The sequence below is a fragment of the Ailuropoda melanoleuca genome, chromosome 13 (assembly GCF_002007445.2).
Source record: "Ailuropoda melanoleuca isolate Jingjing chromosome 13, ASM200744v2, whole genome shotgun sequence".
NCBI classification, from domain to species: domain Eukaryota; kingdom Metazoa; phylum Chordata; class Mammalia; order Carnivora; family Ursidae; genus Ailuropoda; species Ailuropoda melanoleuca.
Genome location: NC_048230.1, coordinates 4,388,399 through 4,413,132, shown reverse-complemented (window position 1 = coordinate 4,413,132; position 24,734 = coordinate 4,388,399). Strand labels below are relative to the sequence as shown.

General features: G+C 58.9%; 1 protein-coding gene across 17 annotated transcripts in view; it reads right to left on the bottom strand.

Moving 5' to 3' along the window:
- The window catches only part of MYO18A (myosin XVIIIA), an 84,869-nt gene that overhangs the window by 8,007 nt on the left and 52,128 nt on the right, over positions 1-24,734 (bottom strand). For 13 of the 17 annotated variants that reach the window (XM_034641160.1, XM_034641152.1, XM_034641153.1 and 10 more), the window contains 22 exons: positions 23,359-23,468; positions 20,225-20,290; positions 17,201-17,329; positions 16,362-16,505; positions 15,895-15,984; positions 15,646-15,765; positions 15,338-15,449; positions 14,789-14,916; positions 14,369-14,523; positions 12,490-12,613; positions 12,198-12,398; positions 11,524-11,634; positions 10,950-11,054; positions 10,505-10,651; positions 10,002-10,115; positions 8,567-8,683; positions 8,311-8,394; positions 7,743-7,880; positions 5,473-5,658; positions 4,982-5,121; positions 4,114-4,158; positions 770-892 (listed from right to left, as the gene is read on the bottom strand). In XM_034641160.1, coding sequence (XP_034497051.1) covers positions 770-892; positions 4,114-4,158; positions 4,982-5,121; positions 5,473-5,658; positions 7,743-7,880; positions 8,311-8,394; positions 8,567-8,683; positions 10,002-10,115; positions 10,505-10,651; positions 10,950-11,054; positions 11,524-11,634; positions 12,198-12,398; positions 12,490-12,613; positions 14,369-14,523; positions 14,789-14,916; positions 15,338-15,449; positions 15,646-15,765; positions 15,895-15,984; positions 16,362-16,505; positions 17,201-17,329; positions 20,225-20,290; positions 23,359-23,468 — 2,689 coding nt within the window. The remainder of the gene's footprint in view (positions 1-769; positions 893-4,113; positions 4,159-4,981; positions 5,122-5,472; positions 5,659-7,742; positions 7,881-8,310; positions 8,395-8,566; positions 8,684-10,001; positions 10,116-10,504; positions 10,652-10,949; positions 11,055-11,523; positions 11,635-12,197; positions 12,399-12,489; positions 12,614-14,368; positions 14,524-14,788; positions 14,917-15,337; positions 15,450-15,645; positions 15,766-15,894; positions 15,985-16,361; positions 16,506-17,200; positions 17,330-20,224; positions 20,291-23,358; positions 23,469-24,734) is intronic. The other 4 variants (XM_034641161.1, XM_034641164.1, XM_034641166.1 and 1 more) reach the window with 1 other exon arrangement.

Here is a 24,734-nt window from a genome sequence, read left to right as displayed (position 1 = left end):
GGGGGGGGGGGTGCGGATCAGGATGGCTCTGAGTTGGAAGGCAGGGGAGCCAGCAGGAGGCACTGGCGCTGAGGAGAGGCTGGCCCTCCCTGCTGCCATGCTGTCCGGGAAGTGAGGGATGGGGACAATGGAGCTGGGTTCCTGGGGGAGCTGTCTGTGTGATCAGAAGACTGACTTAGCCGGACAAGGGGGGAACGAGTTCCTGCAGTGGACGGGTGTGAGCAGGAGGCATGGGGGGGTCGTGAGGGGACATGGTGAAAAGATCACAGGAAGGAGAAAATGGGCAAAGAAAGAGAAATGTGGTTGTGATAGGGGATTCAGGGGAACCAGTGCCTTCTCTGCTGCTAGTCCCATTAAGATTTCGGAGGTCCAGAGCTGGCCCAAGCCAGCCCTGTCCAGGGCTGTGGGGTCCAGAGACTCCTTATGCCCCATTCCAGTCTTGATTCCGGGGCCCAAACTTTCCGGTGGTTTGACCAACATTTGCTGAATGAGTAAGTGGGGACAAAGTCAAACCTCCAGCAAACCAAAGCCCTGAGCCCAGTAGGAAAGCATTACCTGGGAAAAACAAGGGCGCCACAGACCCTGACTAAGAAGATACTGAGCCTCCTGCACTCACTCCACATGCTGGGGGCACGTCTGGGCCCCGTATACACGTGCTAGGCAAGAGAGGCCGGCAGCATGAGGCCTGGCCTCTCTGGGATTGAGGCACTGTGCTTTATCCCTGATGCACGAGGGGGCTTTTCCTCCCAGCTCAAGGCCGTGCGCTCACCTAGAACTCTTCAAGCTGCCGTCATCGGAAGCTGCCTTGGAAGGCCCCTTGTTTTTCGACAACCATGACTTGACGCCGTCGACCCGGTCCTCCAGCTCGGAGTCCACATCGGAGTCCCCCTCGCTGTGGATGAGGAGCAGAAAGGTAGGCAAGGCGGGGGAGGACGAGCTCACCCGAGGCCCAGTAGGGAGCGCTGAAGGGGTGGCAGGTTTGTCTCAGGTGGGGGTGGGATGCGGGGTGGCATGCACATCAGTGAGTCAGGGAGGAGAACAAGAGAGGTTAGATGGGGCGCCCCATTCACGGGGACCCTGCCCCACTCAGCAGGCCACACTCAAGACAGCCACCAAGAGGACCCTGAGGAGTAGGGAGGCACCTCCCATTCTACTTTCCGTGACAGGCTGCTATTGAGCCGAACAAATCCAACGAGGATGACAGGGAAACCATCCATTTATGAGTTCCAGCTAAATGGCCGCTGGTTAAAAAGACGAGTCCTAGGCCCTACAGCTACTCCCTGAGGCCTATGGCATTTCTTGCCTGCCCACTCCCAGAAGTGTGGCCGCAGTGGCTGCCATCTCCCATGCCTTCGCTGCGAGAGTCAGCCTGGCGGCCACAGGCCACAAAAAACAAGGGCATCAGTGAGCCTTCAGGTTAGCTTGAACTGAAGGCCCCTCAGCGGATGGGGGCGCTAACCTGAGCGCGACAGGCCAGATCGCAGACCCACCCTGTAGTTCCCCGGCCCTTAAGAAACATAGAAGGGCGAGGAGGGGGCATCCGCATTTCCTGAGATGCTGGCAACGGCTCTGGGATTCAAACTGTCTCTTGGGGATCCACTTGAGCCCAGGAAGTGCCAGACAATGGCTCTGTCTCTCCAAGTCTCCTCTTCCCTCCCGCAGGCAGCCTCCAGCTCTTGCTCCCCAGTTGTGAGTCTGGCCAAGCCAGCCTGAGCCCTCTCCACTTGCAGAAAAGCCCAAAGGAGTCAGATTCTGAGGCAGGAGTCATGGTGACTCCTTTACAAAGCAGTGAGGGCTGAGGGACAGCTTCTGAGTGAGAATGCTTCTAGAATTCTGCAAAATGTCTGCTCCCACGTTCCCTTGCTATGGATATGCTAAGGATTTCTCCTTGATATAAATTTCCTTTCATCTGTGTCAACAGGAGCAGCCCAATTCCTGAATTATGTTCTTGAATAAATAGCCACACAGGTGTGTGTGTGTGTGTGTGTGTGTGTGTGTGTGTGCATGCACGTGTGTACACACACACACAGAGGAAATCACCAGACTCTGTTCTGGGGACTGTGAGAGAGCATGACCCATTGGGAGGGGAACAAAGAGGCATATTTTATGGCTTCCATCAAATACAGAATTATAACAAAGACAAGGCTGGCTGATGCCCCGGGTAAACAGGAGTTTAGCAGACAGCCCCGAAACCGCTAATGCAAGCCCCGTGCCTGTCCGAGCCTGGCAGATTTACTATGGTGCACGGGCCCCATGGAACGCCAATACCACCTGATTTATACACCCGTGCAAAAAACCTCCTTCTCTAGCTTCAGAGCCTGTAATTTATCACCACCGTTCATAACCATATTGATTGCCTTTAGAAAGGAGGTGCTGTATGCATCGCAAAATCTATGTCTACATGTTAAAAGTGTTTCTGTATAAATCTCCCTTAATACTGCACTGTTTACTGCTTTCATTAAGGTTATGGCAATAACAACTGTATCTCTAAGTAAATCGAAACATTATTTTTCTGCCCGCCTTAGCGCACTTACTCGCTCGCTCAATTACTTGGAGCTGGGGCCCAGAGCTGCTGAGCGCGACCACACCACCTCTGCCATCAGCGGGACTGTGGCGAGGCCTGCACGCCCCAGCGCGCCTGCGTGCGTGCACACCGGGGTGTGTGCGTGCCTATGTGGGCGCGCGCGTCCTTGCGCGCACGTGCCCGTGCCTAGCAAGGGTTTAGAAGATGATCTTAAATGAGCATTTTATCAGCCCTCGAAGCTCCTCCAGCCCGAGGGTGGCAGGGCTGGAACACACGGGGGACAGACAGTCGTGGACCCAGAATATGAATTTTCCTCCTCCCATTCAGAGCCCGGAATGGGTGGAGACACTGGCCTGCCTGCCCTTGCCTTCCCTTTAGTTTCAAGCATATAGATGGTGTTTAGGTTCTTTTCCTTAAATAATCAGGCCCGTAAACAAACTCCAGGGGTAGGCAGGCTCAGGGGGAAGTTGAAATTTTAAATGGTCGGAATTAAACCCCGAGTCAAATACAATTTATGTCCAGGCTCATGTGCTATTAGTTAACTGGGAGCCGAATCGCGGGGGAACAAACAAACGGAGACAGAATGGCAGGGGATATTAATTGTGTGTGACAACCGGGCTCCAGCGGCCCTCTATCACTGTTACACACTATTACATTTATCATTAGCTCTCACGGAGTCCTCTGCGCGGCCGCCAGCCCATCCCGGCCAGGAGAAGAGGCCTGCCAGGCAAGAGAGAGTAGGGGGAGGAAATCCAATGCCATGCTAAAAAAAACAACCTCCGAACAAACAGCCCTGACGAACTTGACGGACGATCACTCTGATCCGCCTCAAGGCCTGCACACCAGCACCCACCGTCCAGCTCCCACCCAGAAAGAAGGAATGGAAGAGAGCAGGTGGATTTCCTGGGCTCCCCGCCCCTGACAGACAGCAAATGCCCGGGGCCTCCCTCTGCCCCAGGTGCCCGCGGGGAGCAGGGTAAACACATCTGGCTGGGTTTCCTTCGCCTGCCGCTGCAGAGCAGCCTGGGAGGAGCTGGCTGGACGCCTTCTCCGAACAAGGCACTGCAAGATGCCCCACACCTGGCACCCCTGTCTGCCACAGGAAGGCGGGGCACCTTTTCAAACTGAAGCAGACCCACTTCTTTAGGCCCGGCTCAGGCTCCAAAGGAGCCCCAGGGCGTGGACAAATCCAGCCCAATCAGACTTTCCTCCCAGGGAAATAGGCCGGTGAGGCAGCTATGCCTGCTTTCTGAGGGAGGAGAGGGCTGGAGCTCAGGAAGGCCGACTGAGGCTGAGCTCTCTTTTCTGCGGGAGCCCCCATCCTGCTCACCCAGGGCAGCAGGGCCAGCCTGAGCCTTCCTGGGGGAGCACGCCTCGCTGCCTGCCCTCTACCTCCGATGCAGGGCCCAGCCCCTCGCCTCGCCTCTCCTCAGGACAGAGTCAGCAGTGTTAGCGTGAGACTAGCTTGGAGAAGGTGTGAGAGGCTGTGTCCACGTGCGGCATGCAGCAGGGGCCCTGGGTGGGAGCCAGTGTTAGGGGCGGTTAGACACCACGGGAGAGGCAGAGAGCGTGTGCGCTCCAGTCCTCACGGTTTATTCTTTCTTTTCTGATATTTTGTCACCATGTCCTGCAAACTGGAAACAGAAAGAAAATGGTGGGCAAGGGGCCAGAAGAAGATCGAAAAATCAGTGGGCAAACCCAGGTGGACCTCTCTGCTGCAGACCCCTTTTCTTCAGCAAGAGATGGTTCTGACTGGCTGAGACCAGCTGGGGGGTGGGGTGAGTGACAGTGTTCTCAGAGGGAGGTCTGGGTTGCCCTGGGGCGTCGTTCTCCTGCCTCAAAGCAGCAGGCTCCCTGTGCCATCTAGGATCTGCCTGCGGGATGGGGCACCAGCACTTAGGCGGGGAAGGGGGCAGGTCTGGGGGGCGGGGTTCTGCTCACCGCAGCCTTGGAAGCTTCTCCAGGGCCCAAACCTCACCCCCCAGAGCTGCCGGTCTACCTGCCTTGTGACTTCTTCCTCAGCCTCAGACTACAAATCTCTCTCTCTCCTGAACCATTCCCTGGGTGGGTTTTATGAGAGAAACTCTCTGGCATGGTAACAAGGCACCACAGGCCTTAAATCTCTGCTTTCCCCAGAGTGGGGCAGGCACCATCGGAAATGCAGCTAAACGGGGGAATAACTCATCGTGAACGGGCAGAGCTGGAGAGCCAGGTTCCTGGGAGGCCTGGGGAGGGAGGATGGGGAAGAAGAGGGAGGGCATCTCACCCAGGCGGCACCTGACCTGCCCTTGGTCGCTACAGGACAGAGTCCGTGCTGGGGTCTGGCGATGAGGGAAAGGTGGGCTGGTGGCTCAGTGGCAGGGAGACAGAGGTGACAGCTGTTCTACCTCGTGGCCTGCTCCAGAGGTGGTCAGAGGGCCTTGGTGCGGGCCGCCGCTGCCACAGAGGCCCCCTCACCTGGTGATGAGGTCCTCATTCTCATCGCTCTCCATCTCATCCTCGATGGCGGCCTGCAGGTCCCCAATGCGCTTGAATGCCAGTTTTAGATCGGCCTGCAGGCTCTGGTTAGCAGCCTCCAGGCTCTCCAGATCCAGCTCCTAGGAGGCAGAGTGGGCAGGCCGGTTCACTGGAGGGCTAGTCTCTCATCCAGGTGCTCCAGAAAAAGCCTGCTTCAAGTCTCTCCCAGCCAGGGAGGAGCTCTGTGGAGGCTGCAGCAAGCCTGGGCTCGCCCGATGGACACTAGGGTACCCCCATCTTGGCCCTCTGGCCTGCCTTTGGGACTTCCTGGACCGTCTTCTTGACATGTTCCTCTTCCTTCCAATGATCTAAACTCTGGGTCCTTTGAGGCCCACCATCCCCCCCCCACCCGGCCTGGGGTGTGTGTGTGTGTGCATAACAACCACTGAACCAGCTGCCTGCTTTGGGCCCCATGGGCTGGGGTGCATTACCAGTTCGTGCTTCTTGCGGCTCGCCTCAGCCTCCTTCCTGGCGAGCTCGCCCATCTCCTCCTTGGTGTCCCGGAGCTGCCGTTGTAGCCTCTTGTTCTGCTCCTTCTCCCGGTTCTCAGCTGCAGTGCGCTGGTCCCGCTCCTCGGTCAGCTTCTCCATGTTCTCTTTGAGCCGGCCGGCCAGGCTCTGGACGGGAGGTGGGGAAGGGAGGCCCGTCGTTAGCCAAGACAGGGGTGTGGCTCTGACTCTGAGCTCTGGCACCACCACTCACTAGCAGGTGGGCAAGAACGAAAGCCCTCTGAAGAGGCTTCCTTTGCCTTGCTATAAAATGGGAGAATAACACCTACTCCCTCACGGTTTTTTAAAGATTGAATAAGGTCAGGTACATGAAGGCTACTGGGACGATGAGAGGTGCCATCATCATCACCACCAAGGTTGGGGGAGGGCTCTGGCTAGAGCCTGGGCCTACCCATACCGACCGCCTGTGTCACCCCCCCAAGAGCTGCCAGTCTACTTGCTTTGTGACTTCTTCCTCAGCCTCACCCCCCAGAGGTGCTTCCCTCAGCCGGGCTTCCCTCAGACACCCTGAGCCCAGCAGTTCTGGAAGCTAGAGCCTGTGCTCAGAGTTAAATGGTTCATTGAGAGTTCCTGGATTAAGAGACTAAAAGAGTCATCAGATTCTAAGCACACAGCCATCCCTCTAAGCCTGATGCATCTCTCTTCCTCCAGAACCTTGGAACACGTTTTTCCCTATCAGGCCGTAGGCAAGAAATGACTTGGAGGTTGGGGCAGGGTGTGAGGGAAGGACCTGCTTCTGGTTCGACTGCCAACTGGCCATGGGGTCTCCACCTCTGGGCCCCCCAGCCTCTGTGTCTCTAAAGTAACACTAGACTACATGATCTCTAAGGGCTATTTGTTTGTATTTAACGTTCTGTGTTTAACGTTCTAAACCACAATACTGCCTTTCTGAGCAGAAGAGATACAGAGACAGAGCTGAGGAAAGGGAGGGCGGCCCAGAAGACAAGTGCACAGATCTGCCCCAGAGCCACCAGACCGATGGCTTCTTCAGCCCCTTGATGGCTCTGTGACCAGAGGCAAACTCCTTGACCCTTCCTGCATGCAAAACGGGGATCAAAATATTACCGGCCGTTCTGGGGTTGTGGTGGGTGAAACAGGAACATTACTAAGTCTCCCCTAACTCTCCCTGGCTCTCCTGAAGACCGGGACCTTGTCTTGGGAGGTTCCGCCGTATTCTCTTACAAGGTCAAGGGGACTAATGCCCTCTCAATGCCCACTGCCAGCCCCATAGCCACCTGTTCCCATCCCTGCCCTGGTGACTGCTCTGTGGCCCCAGGGGCTGCTGGGGAAGCGGCAGGGCTGCTCTTCAGCACGCACACCCGTGAACACAGTTCTCACGGAGAACTGTCGGTGCTTACACACGTGCACAAACTCGAGCGGGAGGAGAACTTAAAAATAGGGTGAGAGGAGTGTTCACCCTGAGACAATTCTGCCTGCCTCTTTCTTCCTACCTGCTCCACCGGAGAGGGCGGGGCTGTACATGCTGGCTTCGGGAGACGGGAGCGAGGACTGCATTTGGAGCATGGAGATTACGGGTGGAAGGAAGTACAAGACAGAGCAGAAGAGGGGTGAGCAGGAACAGGAGAAGCGTCAAAGGCAAGAATGAAGAGCAGAGGGAGAAGAGGGAGGGGATGAGGAGAAAGGAAGAAGCGGGGAGAGGGTGAGAAGGAGCAATGCAAAGGGACAGGAAAGAAGGGGGCAGACATGGAGACAAGCAAAGACAGAGGTGAAAAAGCAGAGACAGGAAGGGTGGGAAGAAGTGAGGGAAAAAGGCAATAAAATAGGGAAGGGAGAGAGCAAGGGAGCGGTGAGATGAGAGAACAGACTTCAGCCCTCACAGAAGTGGCGCCATCCGCTGCATATTTATGACCCTGCCGGAGAGCAAGTGAGGGGACCGGCGGGGGGAGCTCATGGTGGAGGAAAATATGAAGACAAAAAGCTAAGCTGCTCTGTTCCCTTGGCAGAAAGCAAGCACGGAAACAGAATGTAAAGCAGGCTGGCTCTACGGTGCCCAGAGAGCAGGCGGGGCGGGCGGGGGGAAGGCACCCGCTCCGTCAGCTGGCCTGGCAGCTTGGCAGGGGCCTCTGAGGAGCGGCCGTGGCCTGCCCAGCGCTGCTGAGCATGCGTGGCTCCAGCCGCTGGGGGGGCTCTGCCCTGCTCTCGGCTGTGGACCAGAACGAGAGTGCACCCACCTCCAGCCTCTTCACTTGGGTCCTTTCGAACTCCAGGCGGGTCTCCAGCTCCCGGATCTTAGCTTCCTGCCTGCTCACCAGGGACTTGTCCACCATGGACTGTTCTAGGAACTCCACTTGACTCTGGAGGGCTTGGAGCTGAGGGCAAGGGCAGGAAGAGAAGAAAACTGAGCCCCGAAGGGAGGGGGCAGAGTCTGGGCTGGCAAGATTACCATGGTGACCAGAAGGCTGAGGGAGGGAAGGAGAGAGGGATGTACAGGGGAGGTGGAAGGATGGGGCCCCGAGCCAGAGGCATTCCTCACCTGGCCCACCACGGGCAGATTTTGCCCTTTGGAGAGAAAGGAAAACGCCAAGGACCAGAGAGGGAATAGAAATGTGAAGTGACGTAGCTGAAGCCAACACGTCTACTATGGTGAGCTGGCTCCAAGCCTAGGCCTTCACAGGCGTTGACGCGCTCTGTGATTACTGAGGACTGAGGGGAGCGCCTCCTGTCCTATGAGCTTGGGGGTTCGTCCCCACGTGCAGCGACCCACACCCTCTTTCTACCAAGGGAGACCCTGGTCCCCACCTTCTCCTGCAGCTCTTGCTTCTGCTTGTTGGCTTCTTCTAGCTGAGCCTGGAGATCATTCATCTGTGCTAAGTCCCGCGAGGCCTGGGAAAGGAGGGCGTGCTGAAGCAGGATCCCGGCGAACACAAGCCCCAGCCCGCCACACCGCACGTCACACTGTGTCGAGGCCGTGGCCTGCCGCTCCCAAAAGAAGCGGCGTGGGGGCCTCTGAAGAGGCCCACGGGGACAGCGTCTGCGGGCGGGGCGTGGTGGGCACCTGAGCCACGGCCGCCTTGTGCTTCTTCATCAGCTCGTTCATGTCCTCCTGGTCCTCCTCCAGCCGGCTCTGGACCTCATTCTTCTCACGCTGAAGGCGGCTCAGCTGCTCCTCCAGCTGGATGGACGCAAGACAGATCAGAGGGCATCAGGCCTCGAGTGCCAGACGGCACCGGGCGGCAAGTCTGAACGTCCCCACGCCACCTCCAATGGGAAGGGGGTGACGACGGGGCCGGGCCCGGCCACTGGAGTGGGGTCCAGGCTGGCGACGCTCAGGGAGCTGAGGGAAGGCTGTCTTCACCGCACAGGCAGACCCTGGGCTAAATGACAGCTGCTTCCTGGCAGCTCTTTGAAGGCTAATGAGGAAGCAGAAAAGGTCTGCCCAGAACAAATGACCCATCGTCCTGGCACCAGCAGTCTAGGCCCTAACCTGCATGCACTCTGCCCCCTTCAGGCCTCGGGGAAGGACCCCTCAAATGTGCCAGGCTCTCTTGGCTTGGATTCTCATCTCCCCTGGGACGGCCTGCACCCTGGCCATCCGGCCCCACAGCCAGTCTGCTCCTGGGGGGGAGGGGAGGAGACAGCCAACAGCAGCTTCAGGAAATGAATGAATCTATTAGCCTGTAATTCCAAACCAAAATGACTGCGTTGGCTCCTTCTCGGCCCCATCCATCTTGTTACCGGGCTGTGGGGAGCTGGGGAAGCCTCCGCCAAGAAATTTATTAACTCGAATTTAAATAAAATGGTAATTTTATAACAGCCTTTTTTAACACAATTAAAGAATTTGAATTACTCACCTGAAAACTGCTGAGGAGCACAAATGTCACAGAGATAAATCAAGCCCGGGAGATTGGCAACTCTCAGCAGACGGGTGACCAGCTGGGGAGGGGGCATGGAGCCCAGAGCCAAGCCCAGCCTCCCCGCTGCCCCATTCCCCGCCCAAGGAGGTACTGGTGTCTGCATCCCAATAATGCACTCCTGGCCGATGGATGGGCCGTGGGAGAGGCAGGGAATTAAAAGGGAAGCGTTAAATAAGAGCTCTAATTAGCTGCCGCTTGGGCTTGTCAGTGGGCTGGCCAGGGGAAGGGGAGGGAACCTGAGCCATCCCATCCTCTTATCGGTGCTTCGGCTAATCTCCAGGCACCTGTTTACATCCCTCAGCCACATTAGCTGCCTTTATTTATGGTGTCGGGGCCTGCGGCCAAGCTCCCACAGGCAGGTGGTTAAACAGGGAGATGGGCCCTTGCTGGCTCCCTCTGCCACCTCGCCCTCCTCCTGGGCCTCTGCTCTGAGTGGAGAGAGGCGAAGGAGGGGAGTCCCGCTCTCACCGCCGAAAGCCTTGGTGTGAAGGGAGCGGGTTGGAGAAGGGCCCCCATTCACCCTGCTCTACTCTGCCTCAGTCCCCGCAGCCAGGCCCGCACACCCCTGCTCCTCACCGCCGTCTTGGCTTTGGCGATGTCGTCAATCTGCAGGTGCAGGTCTTCTATCTCCACCTCCATTGCTTTCCGCGCTTTCACGGCTGCAGCACAGGTGAACTCGGACTCCTCGAGCTGGACACAGGGCCGCCCCCGCCCCAGGGAGAGAGGTCAGCCAGGCCCGGGGGGCAGGAGGGCAGGACAGGGTGCTTGCAGGGGAGAAGGAGCCCGGGTGCTCTGTTCACTTCAGATGCCTGGGGCCGTGGCCTGTTGGGGCTGCATGCACGGGCGTCTCCCCGGAGGGTGCGGGGACCCATCCACGCCATCCTGGGACTTGGCAGTCATGCCATCTGGCATGCACAGATCCTAGGAGTCTGTGGCTATGAGTGGCTTCTCCCCCTCCCCTGTTATCTTCCTTCTCAAGGACTCAAGAATCCCTGAGAGGGAAAGGAAGGGAGAGAAAGAACTAAAACCATAAGCATCTCTGCCCCTTGGAGCTGACCACCTCCTCTCTGTCCAGATACCTGGTTCTTTAGCTGGGCGATCTCCCTCTTGCTGGGTGCGTTGGTCTTCAGGTGGTCCAGCATGATCTGCGCGTCCGCCAGCAGGGCCTTGGTGCGCTTCAGGTCCTTCCGGAGCCGCTTCTCAGACTCCAGGTCCCGCTGGCTCACCTGGGTGCACAGCAGAAGCTGGGGCTCTGGCCTCCACCACAGAGCCTCCTGCTGTCTTCCCCGCGCCTGCTGTTCACCCCTGCCCTCATTCTCAGAGCCACCCCAACACACAACAACAGAGGAAGTGCTGGGTCAGGCCAGCCAGTGAGAGAAGCCTGGGAGTGCTATGTGTGGTAACGACCCCCATCCTACACATGTTGACAGTGGGCTCCCCAGAGCCCACCACCCCCACCTCTGCCAGCTTTGTATCCCTGAGATTCACCTCGCCAAGGCCGGGCCCGCAGCAGGCTCCGCTCACCTGGTCACTCAGCATGGCGAGCTTGCTCTCCAGTTCCCGCTTCTCTCGCAGCACCTTCTGCTTATCCTCATACCCCTCCTCAAGCTGCACTTCCATTTGTTTCAGCTGGAGGGCCACAGGGACAGAGGCCCGTCGGTCCCTTCAGGGGCCCGTGCCAGCCGGGCCCTTCCCTCTGGATCCCCCCCACCCCGGGAAAACTGTGGGGCAGGCTGAGCAGACCCCAGGGGGGGTCACACCCCGAATTCGAAGTTCCCAGGGTTTCAAAGCAGCCTGGGAGGGGGAGGAGGGACGGCAGGCCGTGCAGCGCGGCCCCACGCCAGAGCGGGAGGCTTCGTTCCAGAGTGGGCAGGCCCTGCTGGGCCAGCCTAGCCGACCGTCCAGAAAGCAGGGAGCATGCGTCCCTCAAAGGACCACTCTTTCTCTAGAGTCCCTGAGGGCACACATGCCAGCCAAGGCCAGGAACCCAGAGCCCAGAATGGCAATGGGTGATAGTGTGGCTAAGGTAGGGAGCCAGAAATCCCCTTACTCTACAGGTAGGGTGTGTACTGGACATGTTGAGTGCCCGCTGCCTTACCTTCTTCTGACACGACTGCCGGGCCTCCTCCACCTCCTCTTCCCGACTTTCCACCTCCTTGGAATGGGTCTGTCTCATGCGCTCCATCTCCATCTCTAGACGGAGCTTGGCCTGGAGGTGGTTGTGCGGAGGGACCAGGTTCCTTTTGGAGCAGCACCCAAACCGCTGCCCCCTGCTCCCCGCCCCCCGATGGGCAGTCCTCCCTGGACTCGGGAGCAGCGAGTATCTCTGTCAGCATTTCCTGGAGCTCCCACCCTGCTCCTGTGGCAGCCGGCTTCTCCAGCACAGCCAAACCCCCTCACTAGATGCCTGACACTGGCCCAGAGCAGGCTGCCAGAGGTGGGGACAGTTTGGCAGCTTCTCCATTTGGCCTTCAGGCTCCAGCTCTCTGAACTGGCACGGTGGCTCAGAGGAAGGCCGGGTGGGCTCGTGGCCTTCCGGCTGCGGGCATGCTGAGCCCCTCACCACTAGAGCTCAATCAAGACTTGTTCTTGTGGAAAGCCGCACGGAAGCTTAATTATTTTCACGCCGTGCTGGCACAGATCAGGTGCTCACTCACCATTTTGTGAGTAAGGGAACGAATGAGTGACTGCACGTGGGAACTTGCCCCTCTCTGGCCACCCCCTGGGTTAGCGTGGGGATGGAGGTGCCCCCTCAGCCCGACCCTGCGGCACCTGCTCCAGCATCTGGATGGTCCCCGCCTGCTCATCCAGCTCCTCTTCCTGATCCTTGACTTTGGCCTCCAGGTCCCGGAGTTGTTTCTTGACCTTGGCCAGAGAGGCCTCATCCTTAGACTCTTGGGAAGAAATGTCCTGGAGCTCGGCCTCCAGGGAGACAACCTTCTGGGTGAATCCGGCAATGTCCATGTCTTTTTCCTGGAGCAAAAGAGAAGATGAGGGTGGCCTGGGACCAGCTCTTGCCTGTGGAGTGGGGGGATGGGGCATGGATGGCGGGTGGCCCACGCACCTCCAGCTGCTGCTTCAGGCTGAAGGCCTCGGCGAGGAGCGCGTCCTTCTCCCGCTGCAGCTTCTCCCGCTGCAGTTTCTCCCGCTGGGCTTCCTCGTGCGCCTGCGAGAGCTCACTGTCGAACCTGTGAGGGGGGCAGGGACGGCCAAGGTGACTCCACCAGGGTAGGCGAGAGTCTGGGTCACCAGCACCCAGAGGCTGCCAGGAAGCGGGGCCACGGATACAGACAGGACACAAGCAGAGGGGGACTTCACATACAGCCTGGAAGTGGGGGGCCGGCGGTGAGGTGACATCCAGGATCAAAGGCCGTCGTGGCCTAGCTGGCCACCTGGCCTGGGATGGGGGGCATTTCACTGAGTGGGTCTATGGAGCCCTTATACCAGGTGAGCTGAGGAGGGGCCCACAGACGGCTTCTGGGGAAGAGGTGGACAGACTCTCCTCCGTCGTTGTCTTGACCTTTTCCATTTTAACAGATCAGAGAATGTGGGACCAGGGTGAGGGCAGAGTGGGCACCGGAACATGTAGAAATGGATGCCCTGCCTCATCTAAGTTACTTTCCGTGGTTCCACTTGGCCACTCCCGATGATTGCTGGCTCCCTCTCTTCTGGGTGCCAGCCCCTGGCCAGGCCGCGCAGCCCAGCAGTACCTGTGTCACCACCAGGACCCCCCTACCCCACCCCTCACCCCCGGCCGGGAAGCAAGCAGTCCAGCCGTGCCCAGCCCGCGGGCACAGTCCACAGTCAGGGGATCTTTCTTGGCTCCTCTACCTCCCAGCCTCCTATTTCCCCACCCAGTGACTCTAATAAGGAGCAAATTGCTCAAATTCCTCTTAACACCTTCCCCGAATAGCTAATGAGGTTTCCTTCCAACACTGAAAGGCTACCCCCAACCCAACCCCACATCAAAAAAAAGGTAAGCAAACTTCCAGGCAGCAGGGAGTGTGGCGAGATGGTAACTAGGTGGGGCTGGCACTGCCATGGAGGGGCGGGGGGGCTTGGGAGAGAGGTCCCACTAAGGGTGCCTGCTTCTAGTGAACGGGAGGGTGGGTGTAAAGGTGGAGAGGCACGGTGCTGGGAGGGAGGAGTAAGATCTCCCGGCTCCCCTCACCCTCGCAGGCGGCACCCAGCTGGGAGGCCAGTAGAGTGCCAGAGGCCGAGGCCGAGGGTAACATGGGGTCACTGGAAGGACTCGGCTCTGCCCTGCTCACCCCCCAGGGTTGTGAGTGCAGGGCTATCCCTTCCCGAAGGCACCCGGGGCCTCTACGAGAAGCCCTCCCCTGCAGAGAGGAACCAGGCACTCTTCCCACTCCCTGGGGCACCCTGCTGTTCCCAGGGTGTGTGGGTTCCCCGGTGTTGCTAATAAAGGCGTCCCATTCCCATCCCCAGCCAGAGAAATTAATTTAGATTGGATTTGATCCTGTGAGGGCTACCCCCCTCCTTTGTGTCATTACCATAATGAGATGGAAGTGGCACGGTAGTTCAACAACATTAGTCAGGAGAGTGTGTTTGTGTGGCTGAGGCAAGCGAGACATGGGGAGCCGGGTGGGGGCAAGGGGCAGGGAGGGGCACGGGTGCTTCCTGCATGGGGCCTGGTGGGCGTTTCGTCCTTGCTGGGCCCATGCAGGGTGACGGGCACATGCTGCGGGAAGCGTGTCCGGGAGCCGAGGCCTGAGCAGGCCTGCAGTGAGGATGGGGCCTGAGTGCTCCTCAGAGGTCAGGAGTGAGACCTGTTCACGTTCCAGGACAAGGGACTATGCAGTCAAGGCCGCCCCACCAAATTCAGGCCCTCCTTTCTTCTCTCCTCCCTGGAGGGGAAGGCAGAGAGCCCTGTCTGGGGCTGCTCTAGGAAGTCTCATGAGTCCAGGGCAGGGCCCACCCACCTCCTCTGCTTCTTCTCCAGCTCGTGGTTGCAGACCTGCTGGCCCTCCAGGTGCAGCTTGGTGTCCTGCAGCTCGGCTGTCAGCCGCTGGCTCTTCTTCTTGAGCTGCTGCAGAGCCCGCTGGCTCTCGTCACTGTCGGCCTGCAGGTCCCCGAGCTAGGGCGCAGACGGGGTGCGGGGTCACAGCCAGGGAGAGGCCCAGAAGCATGGGTGGAGAAGGGGGGGGTGAGCGAGGGAGAGATCCAAGGATGACGATGGAGTTGGGGAACCGAACACACTTGAACAATAGTTTGCCCTTGGGCATCCCCAGCCCCCAAGAGGCTAACCCACCAACCCCTCCCCAGTGCTCCCAGGGCATGCCCGGCTCCACAGGGCACCAAGCCACTCCTGGCCCAGCCTCCACTCCTTCTACCAGCCTCACCCGCCTTTCCAGCTGCCTCTTGTTCTGCTGCTCCACCTCCAGCTTGTCCTCGAACTCCTGCTGGAGCCGCTTCTTGGTGAAGTCTACCTCCCGCATGGCTCGCTCGTACTTCAGGCGCCACTCGCCGCCTGTGGGGGTGGGGCAGACAAGGGCTGACTGAGCTGCTGAGAGTCCTGGAGAATGGGCGGGCGGAGGGGAAGAAGGATAGGCCAGGGAGGGGCAGCAGGTGGCATCAGCTAGAGGGACTCAGAAAGGTCTCTGAAACGACGGCTTCTTCCCAAGCCAGGAAAAGACGAGAGAGGGTGTGTGGTTATGTGTGCTGTCCTCTCCCCAGAGACCACTGGACCATGGCCCTCAGACCCTGTCCCTACCACGGCTCTCGCAGCCCTCCACGACAATCCCCTGCATTTGCTGGCCCCTCTACTTAGCCTCATACCAGCCTACAGAAGGGAGATGGGCCGGGGCCAGGGCTGTGGCTGCCCGAAGAGGTGGGGGGGTACCCAAGCTTCCCGCTCAGGCCCTGCTGAGCCCCTCTGGCCTCAGACCCACCTGTGTCATCATCGTCCACCTCCCCGTTGATCTCTGCTGCCCGGATGAGACGGGCCTCCATCACCTCCATCTCCATCACCTCCATCTGCTTCTTCAGCGCATCATACTGGGTCTGCAGAGGGAGGCTTGTGAGGCCGCCATCCCAGTCCCTTACCCAGGACCAGCTATGGCCCTGAGCCATGCAGACCACAGGCATGTGCTCACCCTGGGTGGACAGGGGTGCCGGGCCAGCTGTCCCTGTAGGAGCAGACGGACACCAGAGCGTGGTGGCCACTAGCACGGCTGTCTCCGCCTGGCCCGGCCCTCACCTGCAGCTCCTCCATCTCCTTCTCGGCTCGGAGCCTCTCCGCGGTCTCCGTGTCCAGCAGCTGGGAGGTGGACTCTCCCGTGTTACGTTCATCGGTCAGCTCCGATGTCAGCTCTGAGATCTGGGGTTGGGGGGAGGGAGTCGTCACCAGTTGAAATGCCTGCCTCACTCAGCTGGAACCCGGGGCAGGGGTCCTGGGCCTGGCACCCTGCACGGTGGCCCAGTTGGCCTGGCGCTGGGAGTCACTCACCCGGGTCTCCAGACGGTCATTGTTGAGCCGAAGTTCATTCCGCTCCTTCTCCACCTTCTCGAGCTTGCTCCGCAGCTGCTGGATCTCCTCCTAGGGTGTGGTGAAGAGGGCAAAGTGAGCCGGAGGCTCCGCGACAGGCTGGGGCCTGGCATCTGCACCGTTGGGGTGAATGAAGCCGGTGAAGCTCGGCCAGGACACAAGGAAGCCACTGCCTCCCTGGGTCTCCTATCCCTAGACTCTTCCCCAGATGCTGAGGATGCCGGAGATTTTATACCAAGAGGTTACCCGGCCGCTTAGCCAGCACCCCAGAGGGATGCCTTCTGTTTGACACGCATCGTTCAAGGACGTCAGCTCTCTGTACTAAATAAAGAGCACTTGGGAGCCCAAGACAAGCTGGCAAGACTTTTGCCCACATGGATGAACTAGTCCTTTTCCATCAACTTGGCCCTTCCGGAGCTGTTACGTACGTCTCTGTTCCGGATCTGCTCCTCGGACAGCTGTACTTCGATGAGGGGCCGCACGGTGGTAAAGAGTTTCCACCAGGCCCAGTCCTTCACCCCTTTGTTCTTCTTGATGTTCTTCTGCACACAGCGAATGGCCAGGTCCTGGATCTAAGTTGGGGTGAGGGGTGGTGCACAGCAGGGCTCTTAGTCCCAAGCCCGACCAGGACCCCACCCCGCTCCTCCGGCCACCTGACCCCAGTTCAAACACTCCCTATGCCACCCAGCCCTCAGTCTCAGCCTCTCCTCATCCCTCGGAGAGTGGGAGGCAGAGAGCCTGGCCCAGCGAGCACCGCACTGGGCACTAACCGCTCTGTGGTCATTAGGAATAATTTCATCTGCTTTATTTGCTGCCTGATTATTTCCAGCACCCTGGCCTAGATGTGCTATAAAACCTAATCTTGCTGAAACACAAGAGGCGGCGGTGCTGGCTGTTTTATGGACTTGCTAATAAGAAAAGGAGTCGCTGACACAGCTCCTTAATCTTCAGGGAGCAGCCTATGATCCAGAGCCCACCTCCGCCTAGGCACTGCCCCCCAGCCCCACCCCAGGACCAGGCCACACGGCCCCATTGCTGGGCATAACCAGCATGCTCGCTGGCACCAAGGAGCTGCCCATTCCCCACCCTGGCCCAGGGCATGGTGGCCCCGGGAGGCCCCTGCTTCTTCTCCCCCAGGTGACAGTAACTCATAGTCCCAAGACCAGCCTCCTGCCCAGCATGTTCCCTTGAACCCCCACCCCACCCCAGGAACTCTGCTCTGCCATCTAGGCTGGGGAGTAGGACGGAGCTGCCCCTGGAACAGCACCTTTTTCTTCTTGAAGTGCTGGCGGGCCAGGTAGCCCCTGCAGGCCGCCTGGAACAGGGTTAGGTTCCTGCTGGTTTGCTCATCCCGCTGCTCCTCCAGCCGAGCCAATGTGCCGGCCCGGAAGAACACCTGTGGAGAAGCAGGCCAGATGAAGGCAGGAGATGGGCTGGGGGCACAGGACACCAGCAGGCCTGGGAGGTGGCCCTTGGCCCTGGAAGCGCCTGAAAATCCAAGGGAACAGGCGAGGAGGAAAGGAGTAAGAAGAGGCCCCAGGAAGGCTGAGGGAGGAGGGCCAGGCCGGGGGCTGGGGAGGTTTTTCCGGAAGAGGAGGAGTAAGGTGGGAAATCTGACTTCAAAGAGAGATAAAAGGAGAGGAAAGTCAAAAGGAGGATATCTGGGACAAGAAGGAAATAAAGCAGCCACAGTCAAACGGGGACAGGACGCCCCTCAGCAACATCGATGGCGGATTCTTCCCCCAGGACTGCCAGCAACACCGTCCATGCCCCTGTGCCCACAGCCCACCGGAGGGCCCAACTGCAGGTGCCAGCTGCCTGGGAGCAGGCCAAGTGGATGGTGGTGAACGTGTGTAAGGAGAGAAAGGTCCAGAAGCTGTGCGCAGAGAAAGGGTGGGGCCCCCTCCCCACTCTGTCTCCTCTCAGACAGCCTCCTCTTTCATGTGCCAGCATCCCACCCCCACACACACACCCAGGTTTCAGCTCATGAAAAAGCCAGGGGGATGGGCGGGGGCTGGCCCAATCAAGGGACCTGTCCTACAGGTTTGGGGGCTGGAGGCCAGACAGGAGAGGAACCAGCTGGGCGCCCCCACAGCCAGCATTTCCTCTCACTCTTTGGTGCTCTGCACTGGGGCTGGGTAGTGTTCCCTGCTATGAGAAGTGGGGGAAATACACAAGTGAGAAGAGACTCTGGGATCCTTATAGATGGCAGAGAGACACCTAGGCATATGCCCACCTCCACCTTGCCCAGAACACAGAAAATTCCCTTCTATGGGGCAAAGAGCGCAGGAAACACTCAAAACCAATATGTACAATATCCCCAGGCCTCCCTTCAGGGAAGAAGTGGAGAGAAGGCCTCACTTTCTGCTGAGAAAGCTTTGCCTCTGGCGACTCCACAGAAACCCAGTCCCCTGGGGCTGGCGTAGGAGAAAGCCAGCTCGGTCCTGAGCCATGCTTGCTTCCCCAAAGCCCACACTTGGCGCTGAGTGCCTGGGATCTCCCATGGGCCTCAAGCCCCACCTGAGCCTTGATTTCTCACAATGTGTGAGCCTGAGCTTCCCCCAGGGGGTGGGGAATAGCCAAGTCCCCCAGGAGGCGGACATAGGGGCTAGTGGTCAGGGCACATAGCTGGTCTGACTGAGGCAGAAGATGGGAGGTGGTGGGTTAGGGGCTGGAGAGTGGCCCCCATTCTCAGTGTCTCATGATGAGAAAAGATGGCCTCAGGACTGGGGCGGGGAGCCTGAGACCTCGTTCAAGCCGCTGTACATTCGTGGGGTTAGGAGTCCTTTTGAGTACTGGGAGAAAGCACAGGGCCCTCTCCTTCCCCAACAGACTCACCCATACAAATTTACAGACAGTATCAGGAGCCTCTCAAGGTCCTCTAAGACCCTGCCTGGGCCCTCAGGGTCCCGTGGGCTCCGACCGCAACCCCCTCCTCGGAAGCAGTGTGACAAACACCTGGAATCTCTGCTCACCGCCTGGTCCCACCACAGCCTAGACGCCCTGACATTTCTCTCCCAAGTCAGAGGCAAGCAAACATCCAACTTTGCCCCTAACTTCCCTCTGGGCGTGAGTGGGCCCTGGGGCTCGCTGGCCTCGGCCTCGGCCTCGGCCAAGCAGCTGGGATGAGACAGAGGGTCTGAGATGGGAGCTGGGAAGAGCACCAGCTGGTACAGGCCCTCTCTGCCCACGACATGCCTTGGAGAAGGTGCCATCCCGACGCCAGCAGCAGCCCAGCCTGCCCGAGGGGCAGGAGCCTGCCCGGGAGACCGAGAGGGAAGCGAAGCCTCTGACCGCAGGCTTCCCGGGGAGGAAGCTCGGCTGGCAGCCCCTGAGCTGAGAGATAGCTGGGGATGGGGAGAGGGTGAGTCAGACACAGCAAGAGACCAAAACCAGAAAAATGAGATGGAAGGAGTGAGACCACAGAAGACCCAGAGAACAAGGCAAGAACCTGAAAATGACAGAGACAGGAACTGCCAGGGCCAAAAGGAACAGGGAAAACCAGCAGAGACAAAGATACAGCCAGGGGGTGGGAAAGCGAAGGGGCTGGACTGTGACTCCCGGAGACAGAGCGGAGAGAAGGGAGGGGACAAGCAACACCAAGCCCTTTTTTGCAAGCATCCACTTCCGCCTCACACTGCCCACGAAGCCCCGGCACACGGAGCTCCCTCCCTCCCTGCTGACAGGTGGAGAGGTTCAGAAACCCCTCGCTGGCTCCCAAACGTCCTCCCTCCCACCACGGCCCTTGGAGCACATACGTGGACGCCACCCGTCAAGCCTCCCAGTCTGAGGAGAGAGAGGCGAGCGGGGCTCCTGCCCGTGGGAGGGACGCTCGCCTGACTCTCTGGCATGGAGTGACGCGGCAGACCGGCACCCGGGCCCAGGCGTGCCTGCCTTTCAGACACCACGTTCCATTCAGGTGAGGAATTGGGCTTGTGGGCAGGTGGTGGCAGCACGGCCTCACCGCGTCCTGCTTGCTTTTCTGGGGCCCTGGCAGCCCTGGCGTGGGGGGCCTCTGGAGTACTCTGCCTGCTGCCTTCCTGCTTTGTCCAGCTTTCCTCCCTTCTGTCTTCCCCACTCCCCACACCGGGATTCAGGCCAAGTTCAGGGCCACCTTCCAACCCACTCCCCCTCCTGACGTCACAGGGGTGTTCAGGGCTCTGAACGAGTCGGTTATTCAGAGGCAGGGAAGTTAAGTTTGCTGCAGGGGGGAGGGCCGGCCATTGGGATGAGGGCGACCAGAGAGTGAGGGCCGGGCCCAACCGCCCTCCTTTAGCGACCCCTCACTCACCCGGCTCAGGCCCAGGCAGCAGCTGCTCTTCTCCAGGTCCAAGGACTCCAGCAGCTCCTCCACCGCCTGCAGAGAGAGGCCTCTGTCAGGGAGGCCAGGGCCGCCCCCGTCTCTGTGCAGGGCTTCGCCCAGGCACGAGTCCTGCCCCAGCCTCCGCTGAGGCAGTCCGTTACTCATTCAACAAACGCCTTCGGTGGGCTTCCACAGTGTCGGGCTCTCGGTTAGATTCTGGGGACATAAGGATGACCACGAGAGCAGTAAGTTCTCTTGCTAGGGAGTGAGACAGGTGAATTAGTGAAGTACACAGAGGAGGCACCTAAGTCAGACAAGGGACCACGGGAGGCATCCTGGAGGAGGTGAGGTGTAGCTCGCGCTCAGTCTTCAGTTACAAGGAAGAATTAGCCGAAGTCGGGGAGAGGGCATTTTGGGCAGAGGGACGAGCGCGAGCAAAGGCACGGAAGCACAAGACAAGAGAATGCGCTGAGGAAACCTGGTAGCTGAGGAGGGAAGGGGGTAGGGCGGTTAGGGTACAACTAGAAAGGTGGCAGTAGCCAAAGGGGGGGGCGCCTGTGTGCACTGAGAGCCCCTGGAGGGTTTGGTCAAGGGGGGACAGGAGCGGATTTGCATTTTCCAGCGATCCCTGCTGTCATGTGGGGGTGGGTGTGGGAAGAATGGACGGAGACCCCCTCAGGCAGCTACTGCAGGAATTCACAGGAGAGGAGGCTAAAGCCCGAAGGGTAGAAAGAGGTGGAAATGCTGGAGACAATAGAGCCTTGCATCTGCAGGTGCGAGGGGGCGCAGCAGATGACAGGGAGGAATCTAGGGACACCGGGTGGAGGTTTCTGACTTACGTAGCTAACAGATAACGGTGCCACTCTCCAAGGTCAGAAATGGAGGAGCTAGAGTCGGCTGGGGAGGGGACGGAATCAGTGTGGTCTGAACGTGCTGAGTTTGAGGTGCTATAAGGCATGCAGGTAGAAAAGTCCAGAAAGCAGCCACATAGAAATGTACATCTGAGGTTCAGGAGAGAGGCCTGGGTCACAGGTATTGATTTGGGAGTCGTCAATACATAGATGGTAACTGAAATGATGGGTGTGAATGAGGTTGGCCAGGAACAGGCCGTAGACTAGAAAGCACAGACGGCCAAGGACAGCGTTATAAGGAAGAGAGAGGCCTGTACTTCAGGGGCAGGTGGAAGAAAGGATGCTCAGAGGGACAAAGGTAAAGCGAGGGGCAGCAGGAAAGAAGCTGAGCAGAGAACAGAGCTGTCAAGAGAGTCAGATGTTGCCAAGGAGCACAGTAAAGTGGCCATGAGCTCCAGCTATGTGGAGGGCGATGGGCGACAGAAGACCGGGCCCAAGGTGTCAGGGCCGGGATCCAGACGGCTGAGGGTGAAGGGATGGGGGGCAGTGGCGGGGTGGGGGCAGGCGAGCCACAGACCATAGTCAGGGGTGAGGGAAGGTTGATGGAAGCTCCTTTCCGAGCACACTATCTGCAGGGTGTTTCCCCACTGAGTGGAGAGAGCCAATGGAGGAGAGGCTGAAGGAATGGGAGAGAGAACGGTTAGTGCAGATGGAGCAGGCCTCCGGGAATGGATTCCAAAGCACAGGAGGAAGGGACTGGACGAGGGGAGGGACACCTCTCCCACCCAGACAGGAGCGCTGAGGAAGCAGGCACACGAAGGGAAGTGTACAGAAGGCAGAGGAGGAAGTTGGAGCCTCAATTTTATTACCATTTAGAGGCAAGGCCAATTGCCGGGAAGATGACCTGGGAAGGCAGGGGAATGGGGGACTGGAGGAGAAAGAGAACGGAACAGCAGGGAAAGAGCTTGGAATAGGGACCAGGAAAGGGTGGGGCATATGAAAAACCTGCTAGGCCATATGGAGAGCCCAGTTGAGGCTGGAGACCATGAACTGGTAGGACTTTAAGTCCACCCGGTTGTATAATTTTCTCCCCTAGCCCTTGGGAACCCCAAACTGAGGAGGGCAGATGCCTGGAGGCTGGCACTTCAGCATGGGGGTTGGGCAGGGCAGGTGCCATGGGAGGCACAGAGAGCTGAGGGTGATGAAGGTCAAGTGACCGGAGGGCAGGACCATGGCATCGAGGCTGAGTGGAAAAGAAAGTCAGAAGGGAATGGACAGAGCAGAGCAAATACGGTGGGGTCCAGAAATGAGAGGTCTCAACCGAGTCAAAGAGCAGGTGTCCTGAGAGGAGGAGAGAAGTGAGGTGCACAGGTTAGGAGGCTTTGGGCAGGGAAGGCTATGTTGGAATTTAAGATTTCCGAGGTGAAGTATTCCCAGGGGTGACAAGGTCCTGGGTGTAGCCGTGAGTGGGAGGCTGGAATAAAGGTCAGGGGTCAGAGAGAAGGGGGTGGGCCATCTACACGCACACCAAGGTTGCCCAGGACACTGGCAGGTCCTGGATGGAGGGAAGTTTTCGAGGCCTCCGTGAATGTGGGTCTGTGACTCAGGAGGCAAGGGGAGGGGGGCTTTCTGGCCCATTCTGCAGAGCATTCTCCCTCTTAGGGAAGCCATCCTAAGGTCTGAGATGCCTTCATAGTCAGGCCTGGCATCTGAAGCCGGAGCACAGGGAAGGAGGCTTCCTCTGCTCAAGGAGCCCTCTGGCTCCCTGAGGAGCTGCCTCTGGGGGTGACAGCCTAAGTGGCAGCCCTGCGTTCAGCAGCCTGCGCTGACAAGGGGCCCGGGAGCCTTCGGCTTACCCTGGCTCCAGGAGGCCTTGCCGTATCTTCCGAGGAGGGATGCTCGCCCCACCCCTGGACAGCTTCCTGCTGCGGGAACCATCCCTGATGTGGGAGTTAAGGCTGAAGGGCCCAGGGGCTACCGGTGGTAACAAGCAGAACACTAGTTCTTATCTGCCACCTGGGAGGCTCTTAGATGACTAGCTCACCAGAGAGCTAGTCTGGCCTCCAAAGTGGGTGGGTCTTTTCTGATTTCTCCAAGCGACCGCCAGGTTGCCTTCTCCCCCGGGCTGCCACACGCCCGTGCTGGCCCTGGGCAGCCAAAACCAGGAGCTGGAGCAAGGGCTCTGGCTCTCTCTAGGGGACAAGGGGCAGCTGCTCGGAGGGGTCTGAGCAGAAGGAAGGGGTCTGGTAGGGCTCTGGGGCCCAGACCTACCCGCCTTTCATCCACCACGATGTAGTTGCGCCCATGCTTCTTGGTCAGGTGTGGGGCCAGGACGTCGAAACGGCGGCGGAACTCGGAAAACACCATGTGGTCAGGGTAACCTAGAGAGAGGGCAGCCCAGAGCCATGTCCGTCGGTGCTCTGTCTGCTCCCAGCACGCCAGATGGCCGTTTGTGCCCAGGTCACACGTGGGGACAGTCACCGGAAGGGGCAGAAGCTGCTGGGGGAGGACAGCCTGAGGCTGAGGCAGGCCTCGGAAAGGAGGGTGGAGAGGGAAGAGGCAGGGGTGCGGGATGGGGGGCTGCCCTCCAGCTGGAACTGCAAGGTTACAACGGGAACGGATTCCTTTAGAGGGGAGCAGGCGCCTTGTCAGTGAGGTGTGCTAACAGGGGACAGCTGCCTACCTGGAAGCAAAGCTATGGAACAGAAAGATGCTTTCTAGCCTCCAGGTCTATGACTCTGCTATACCGAGAGAGAAAAATGTCTTCAGGACTTAACACGGAAAAAGAAAATTGGGCCACAGAGAGTAGCTGAGAGGAAAAGTGCACGGGCTTGGGGTTGGAATCCTGGCCCTCGCTCTTGGCACCATGTGACCTTGGACGTGTCCCTCATCATCTCTGACTCTTGCTTTCCTCATCTTTCAAGGGGGACCTGCTGCTTACCTTGCACGGCAGTCATGGGGTTTGAATGAGAAAATATGTGGAAAGCATGGCTTGGCTCCTGTGGTGGGTGTTCAGTAAAATGCTCCTTCCTTTCCTCAGTCCCCTGAAGCAGGGTACAGAAACGGTGCCCTTCCTGCTCCCATCCTGACCTTGAGCCCTAGGCCAGCTCACCTAAAGACTTCTACATTTTCTTCCCCTGAAGAGCATTACCTCTAGTACAGACCTCCCTACTGTGTAGGCTTGAGGCCAGGACAAGGGTCAGATGGCTTCTGGTTTGGAGCAAGGTCAGGATGGTGGCTGGTAAGAAGTCACCCTGAGCCACCTGAGGGCACCAGAGCCTGCGGGAGAGGACTGAGTGACCCACTCATACACATTCACAGAATTTCAAACCGGAAAGTGGTCTTAGACCAGATCCAACGCATCTTCCGGGCATGGGAACTGAAGCCGAGGAGGTGGACCGATGGGCTTGCTCAAGGTCACAAAGGCTGCAGCTGGAGGCAGAGCTGGACTCCAAACCCGGGCTCTTGAGAGCCCGTCAGGGGCTCGCTCTGCTACGCCGGCCTCGCTAGCTCCGGGAAACCCTCCAACTGGGAGATGAGGCTGATGCATGTGCCCGATAATTGAAACAGGAGGCGGGGGCCGCTGAGGGGCCAAGACAAAGTGAGCTATTGATTGTATCTGAATTGCAATTAAATTGATGGGCCAG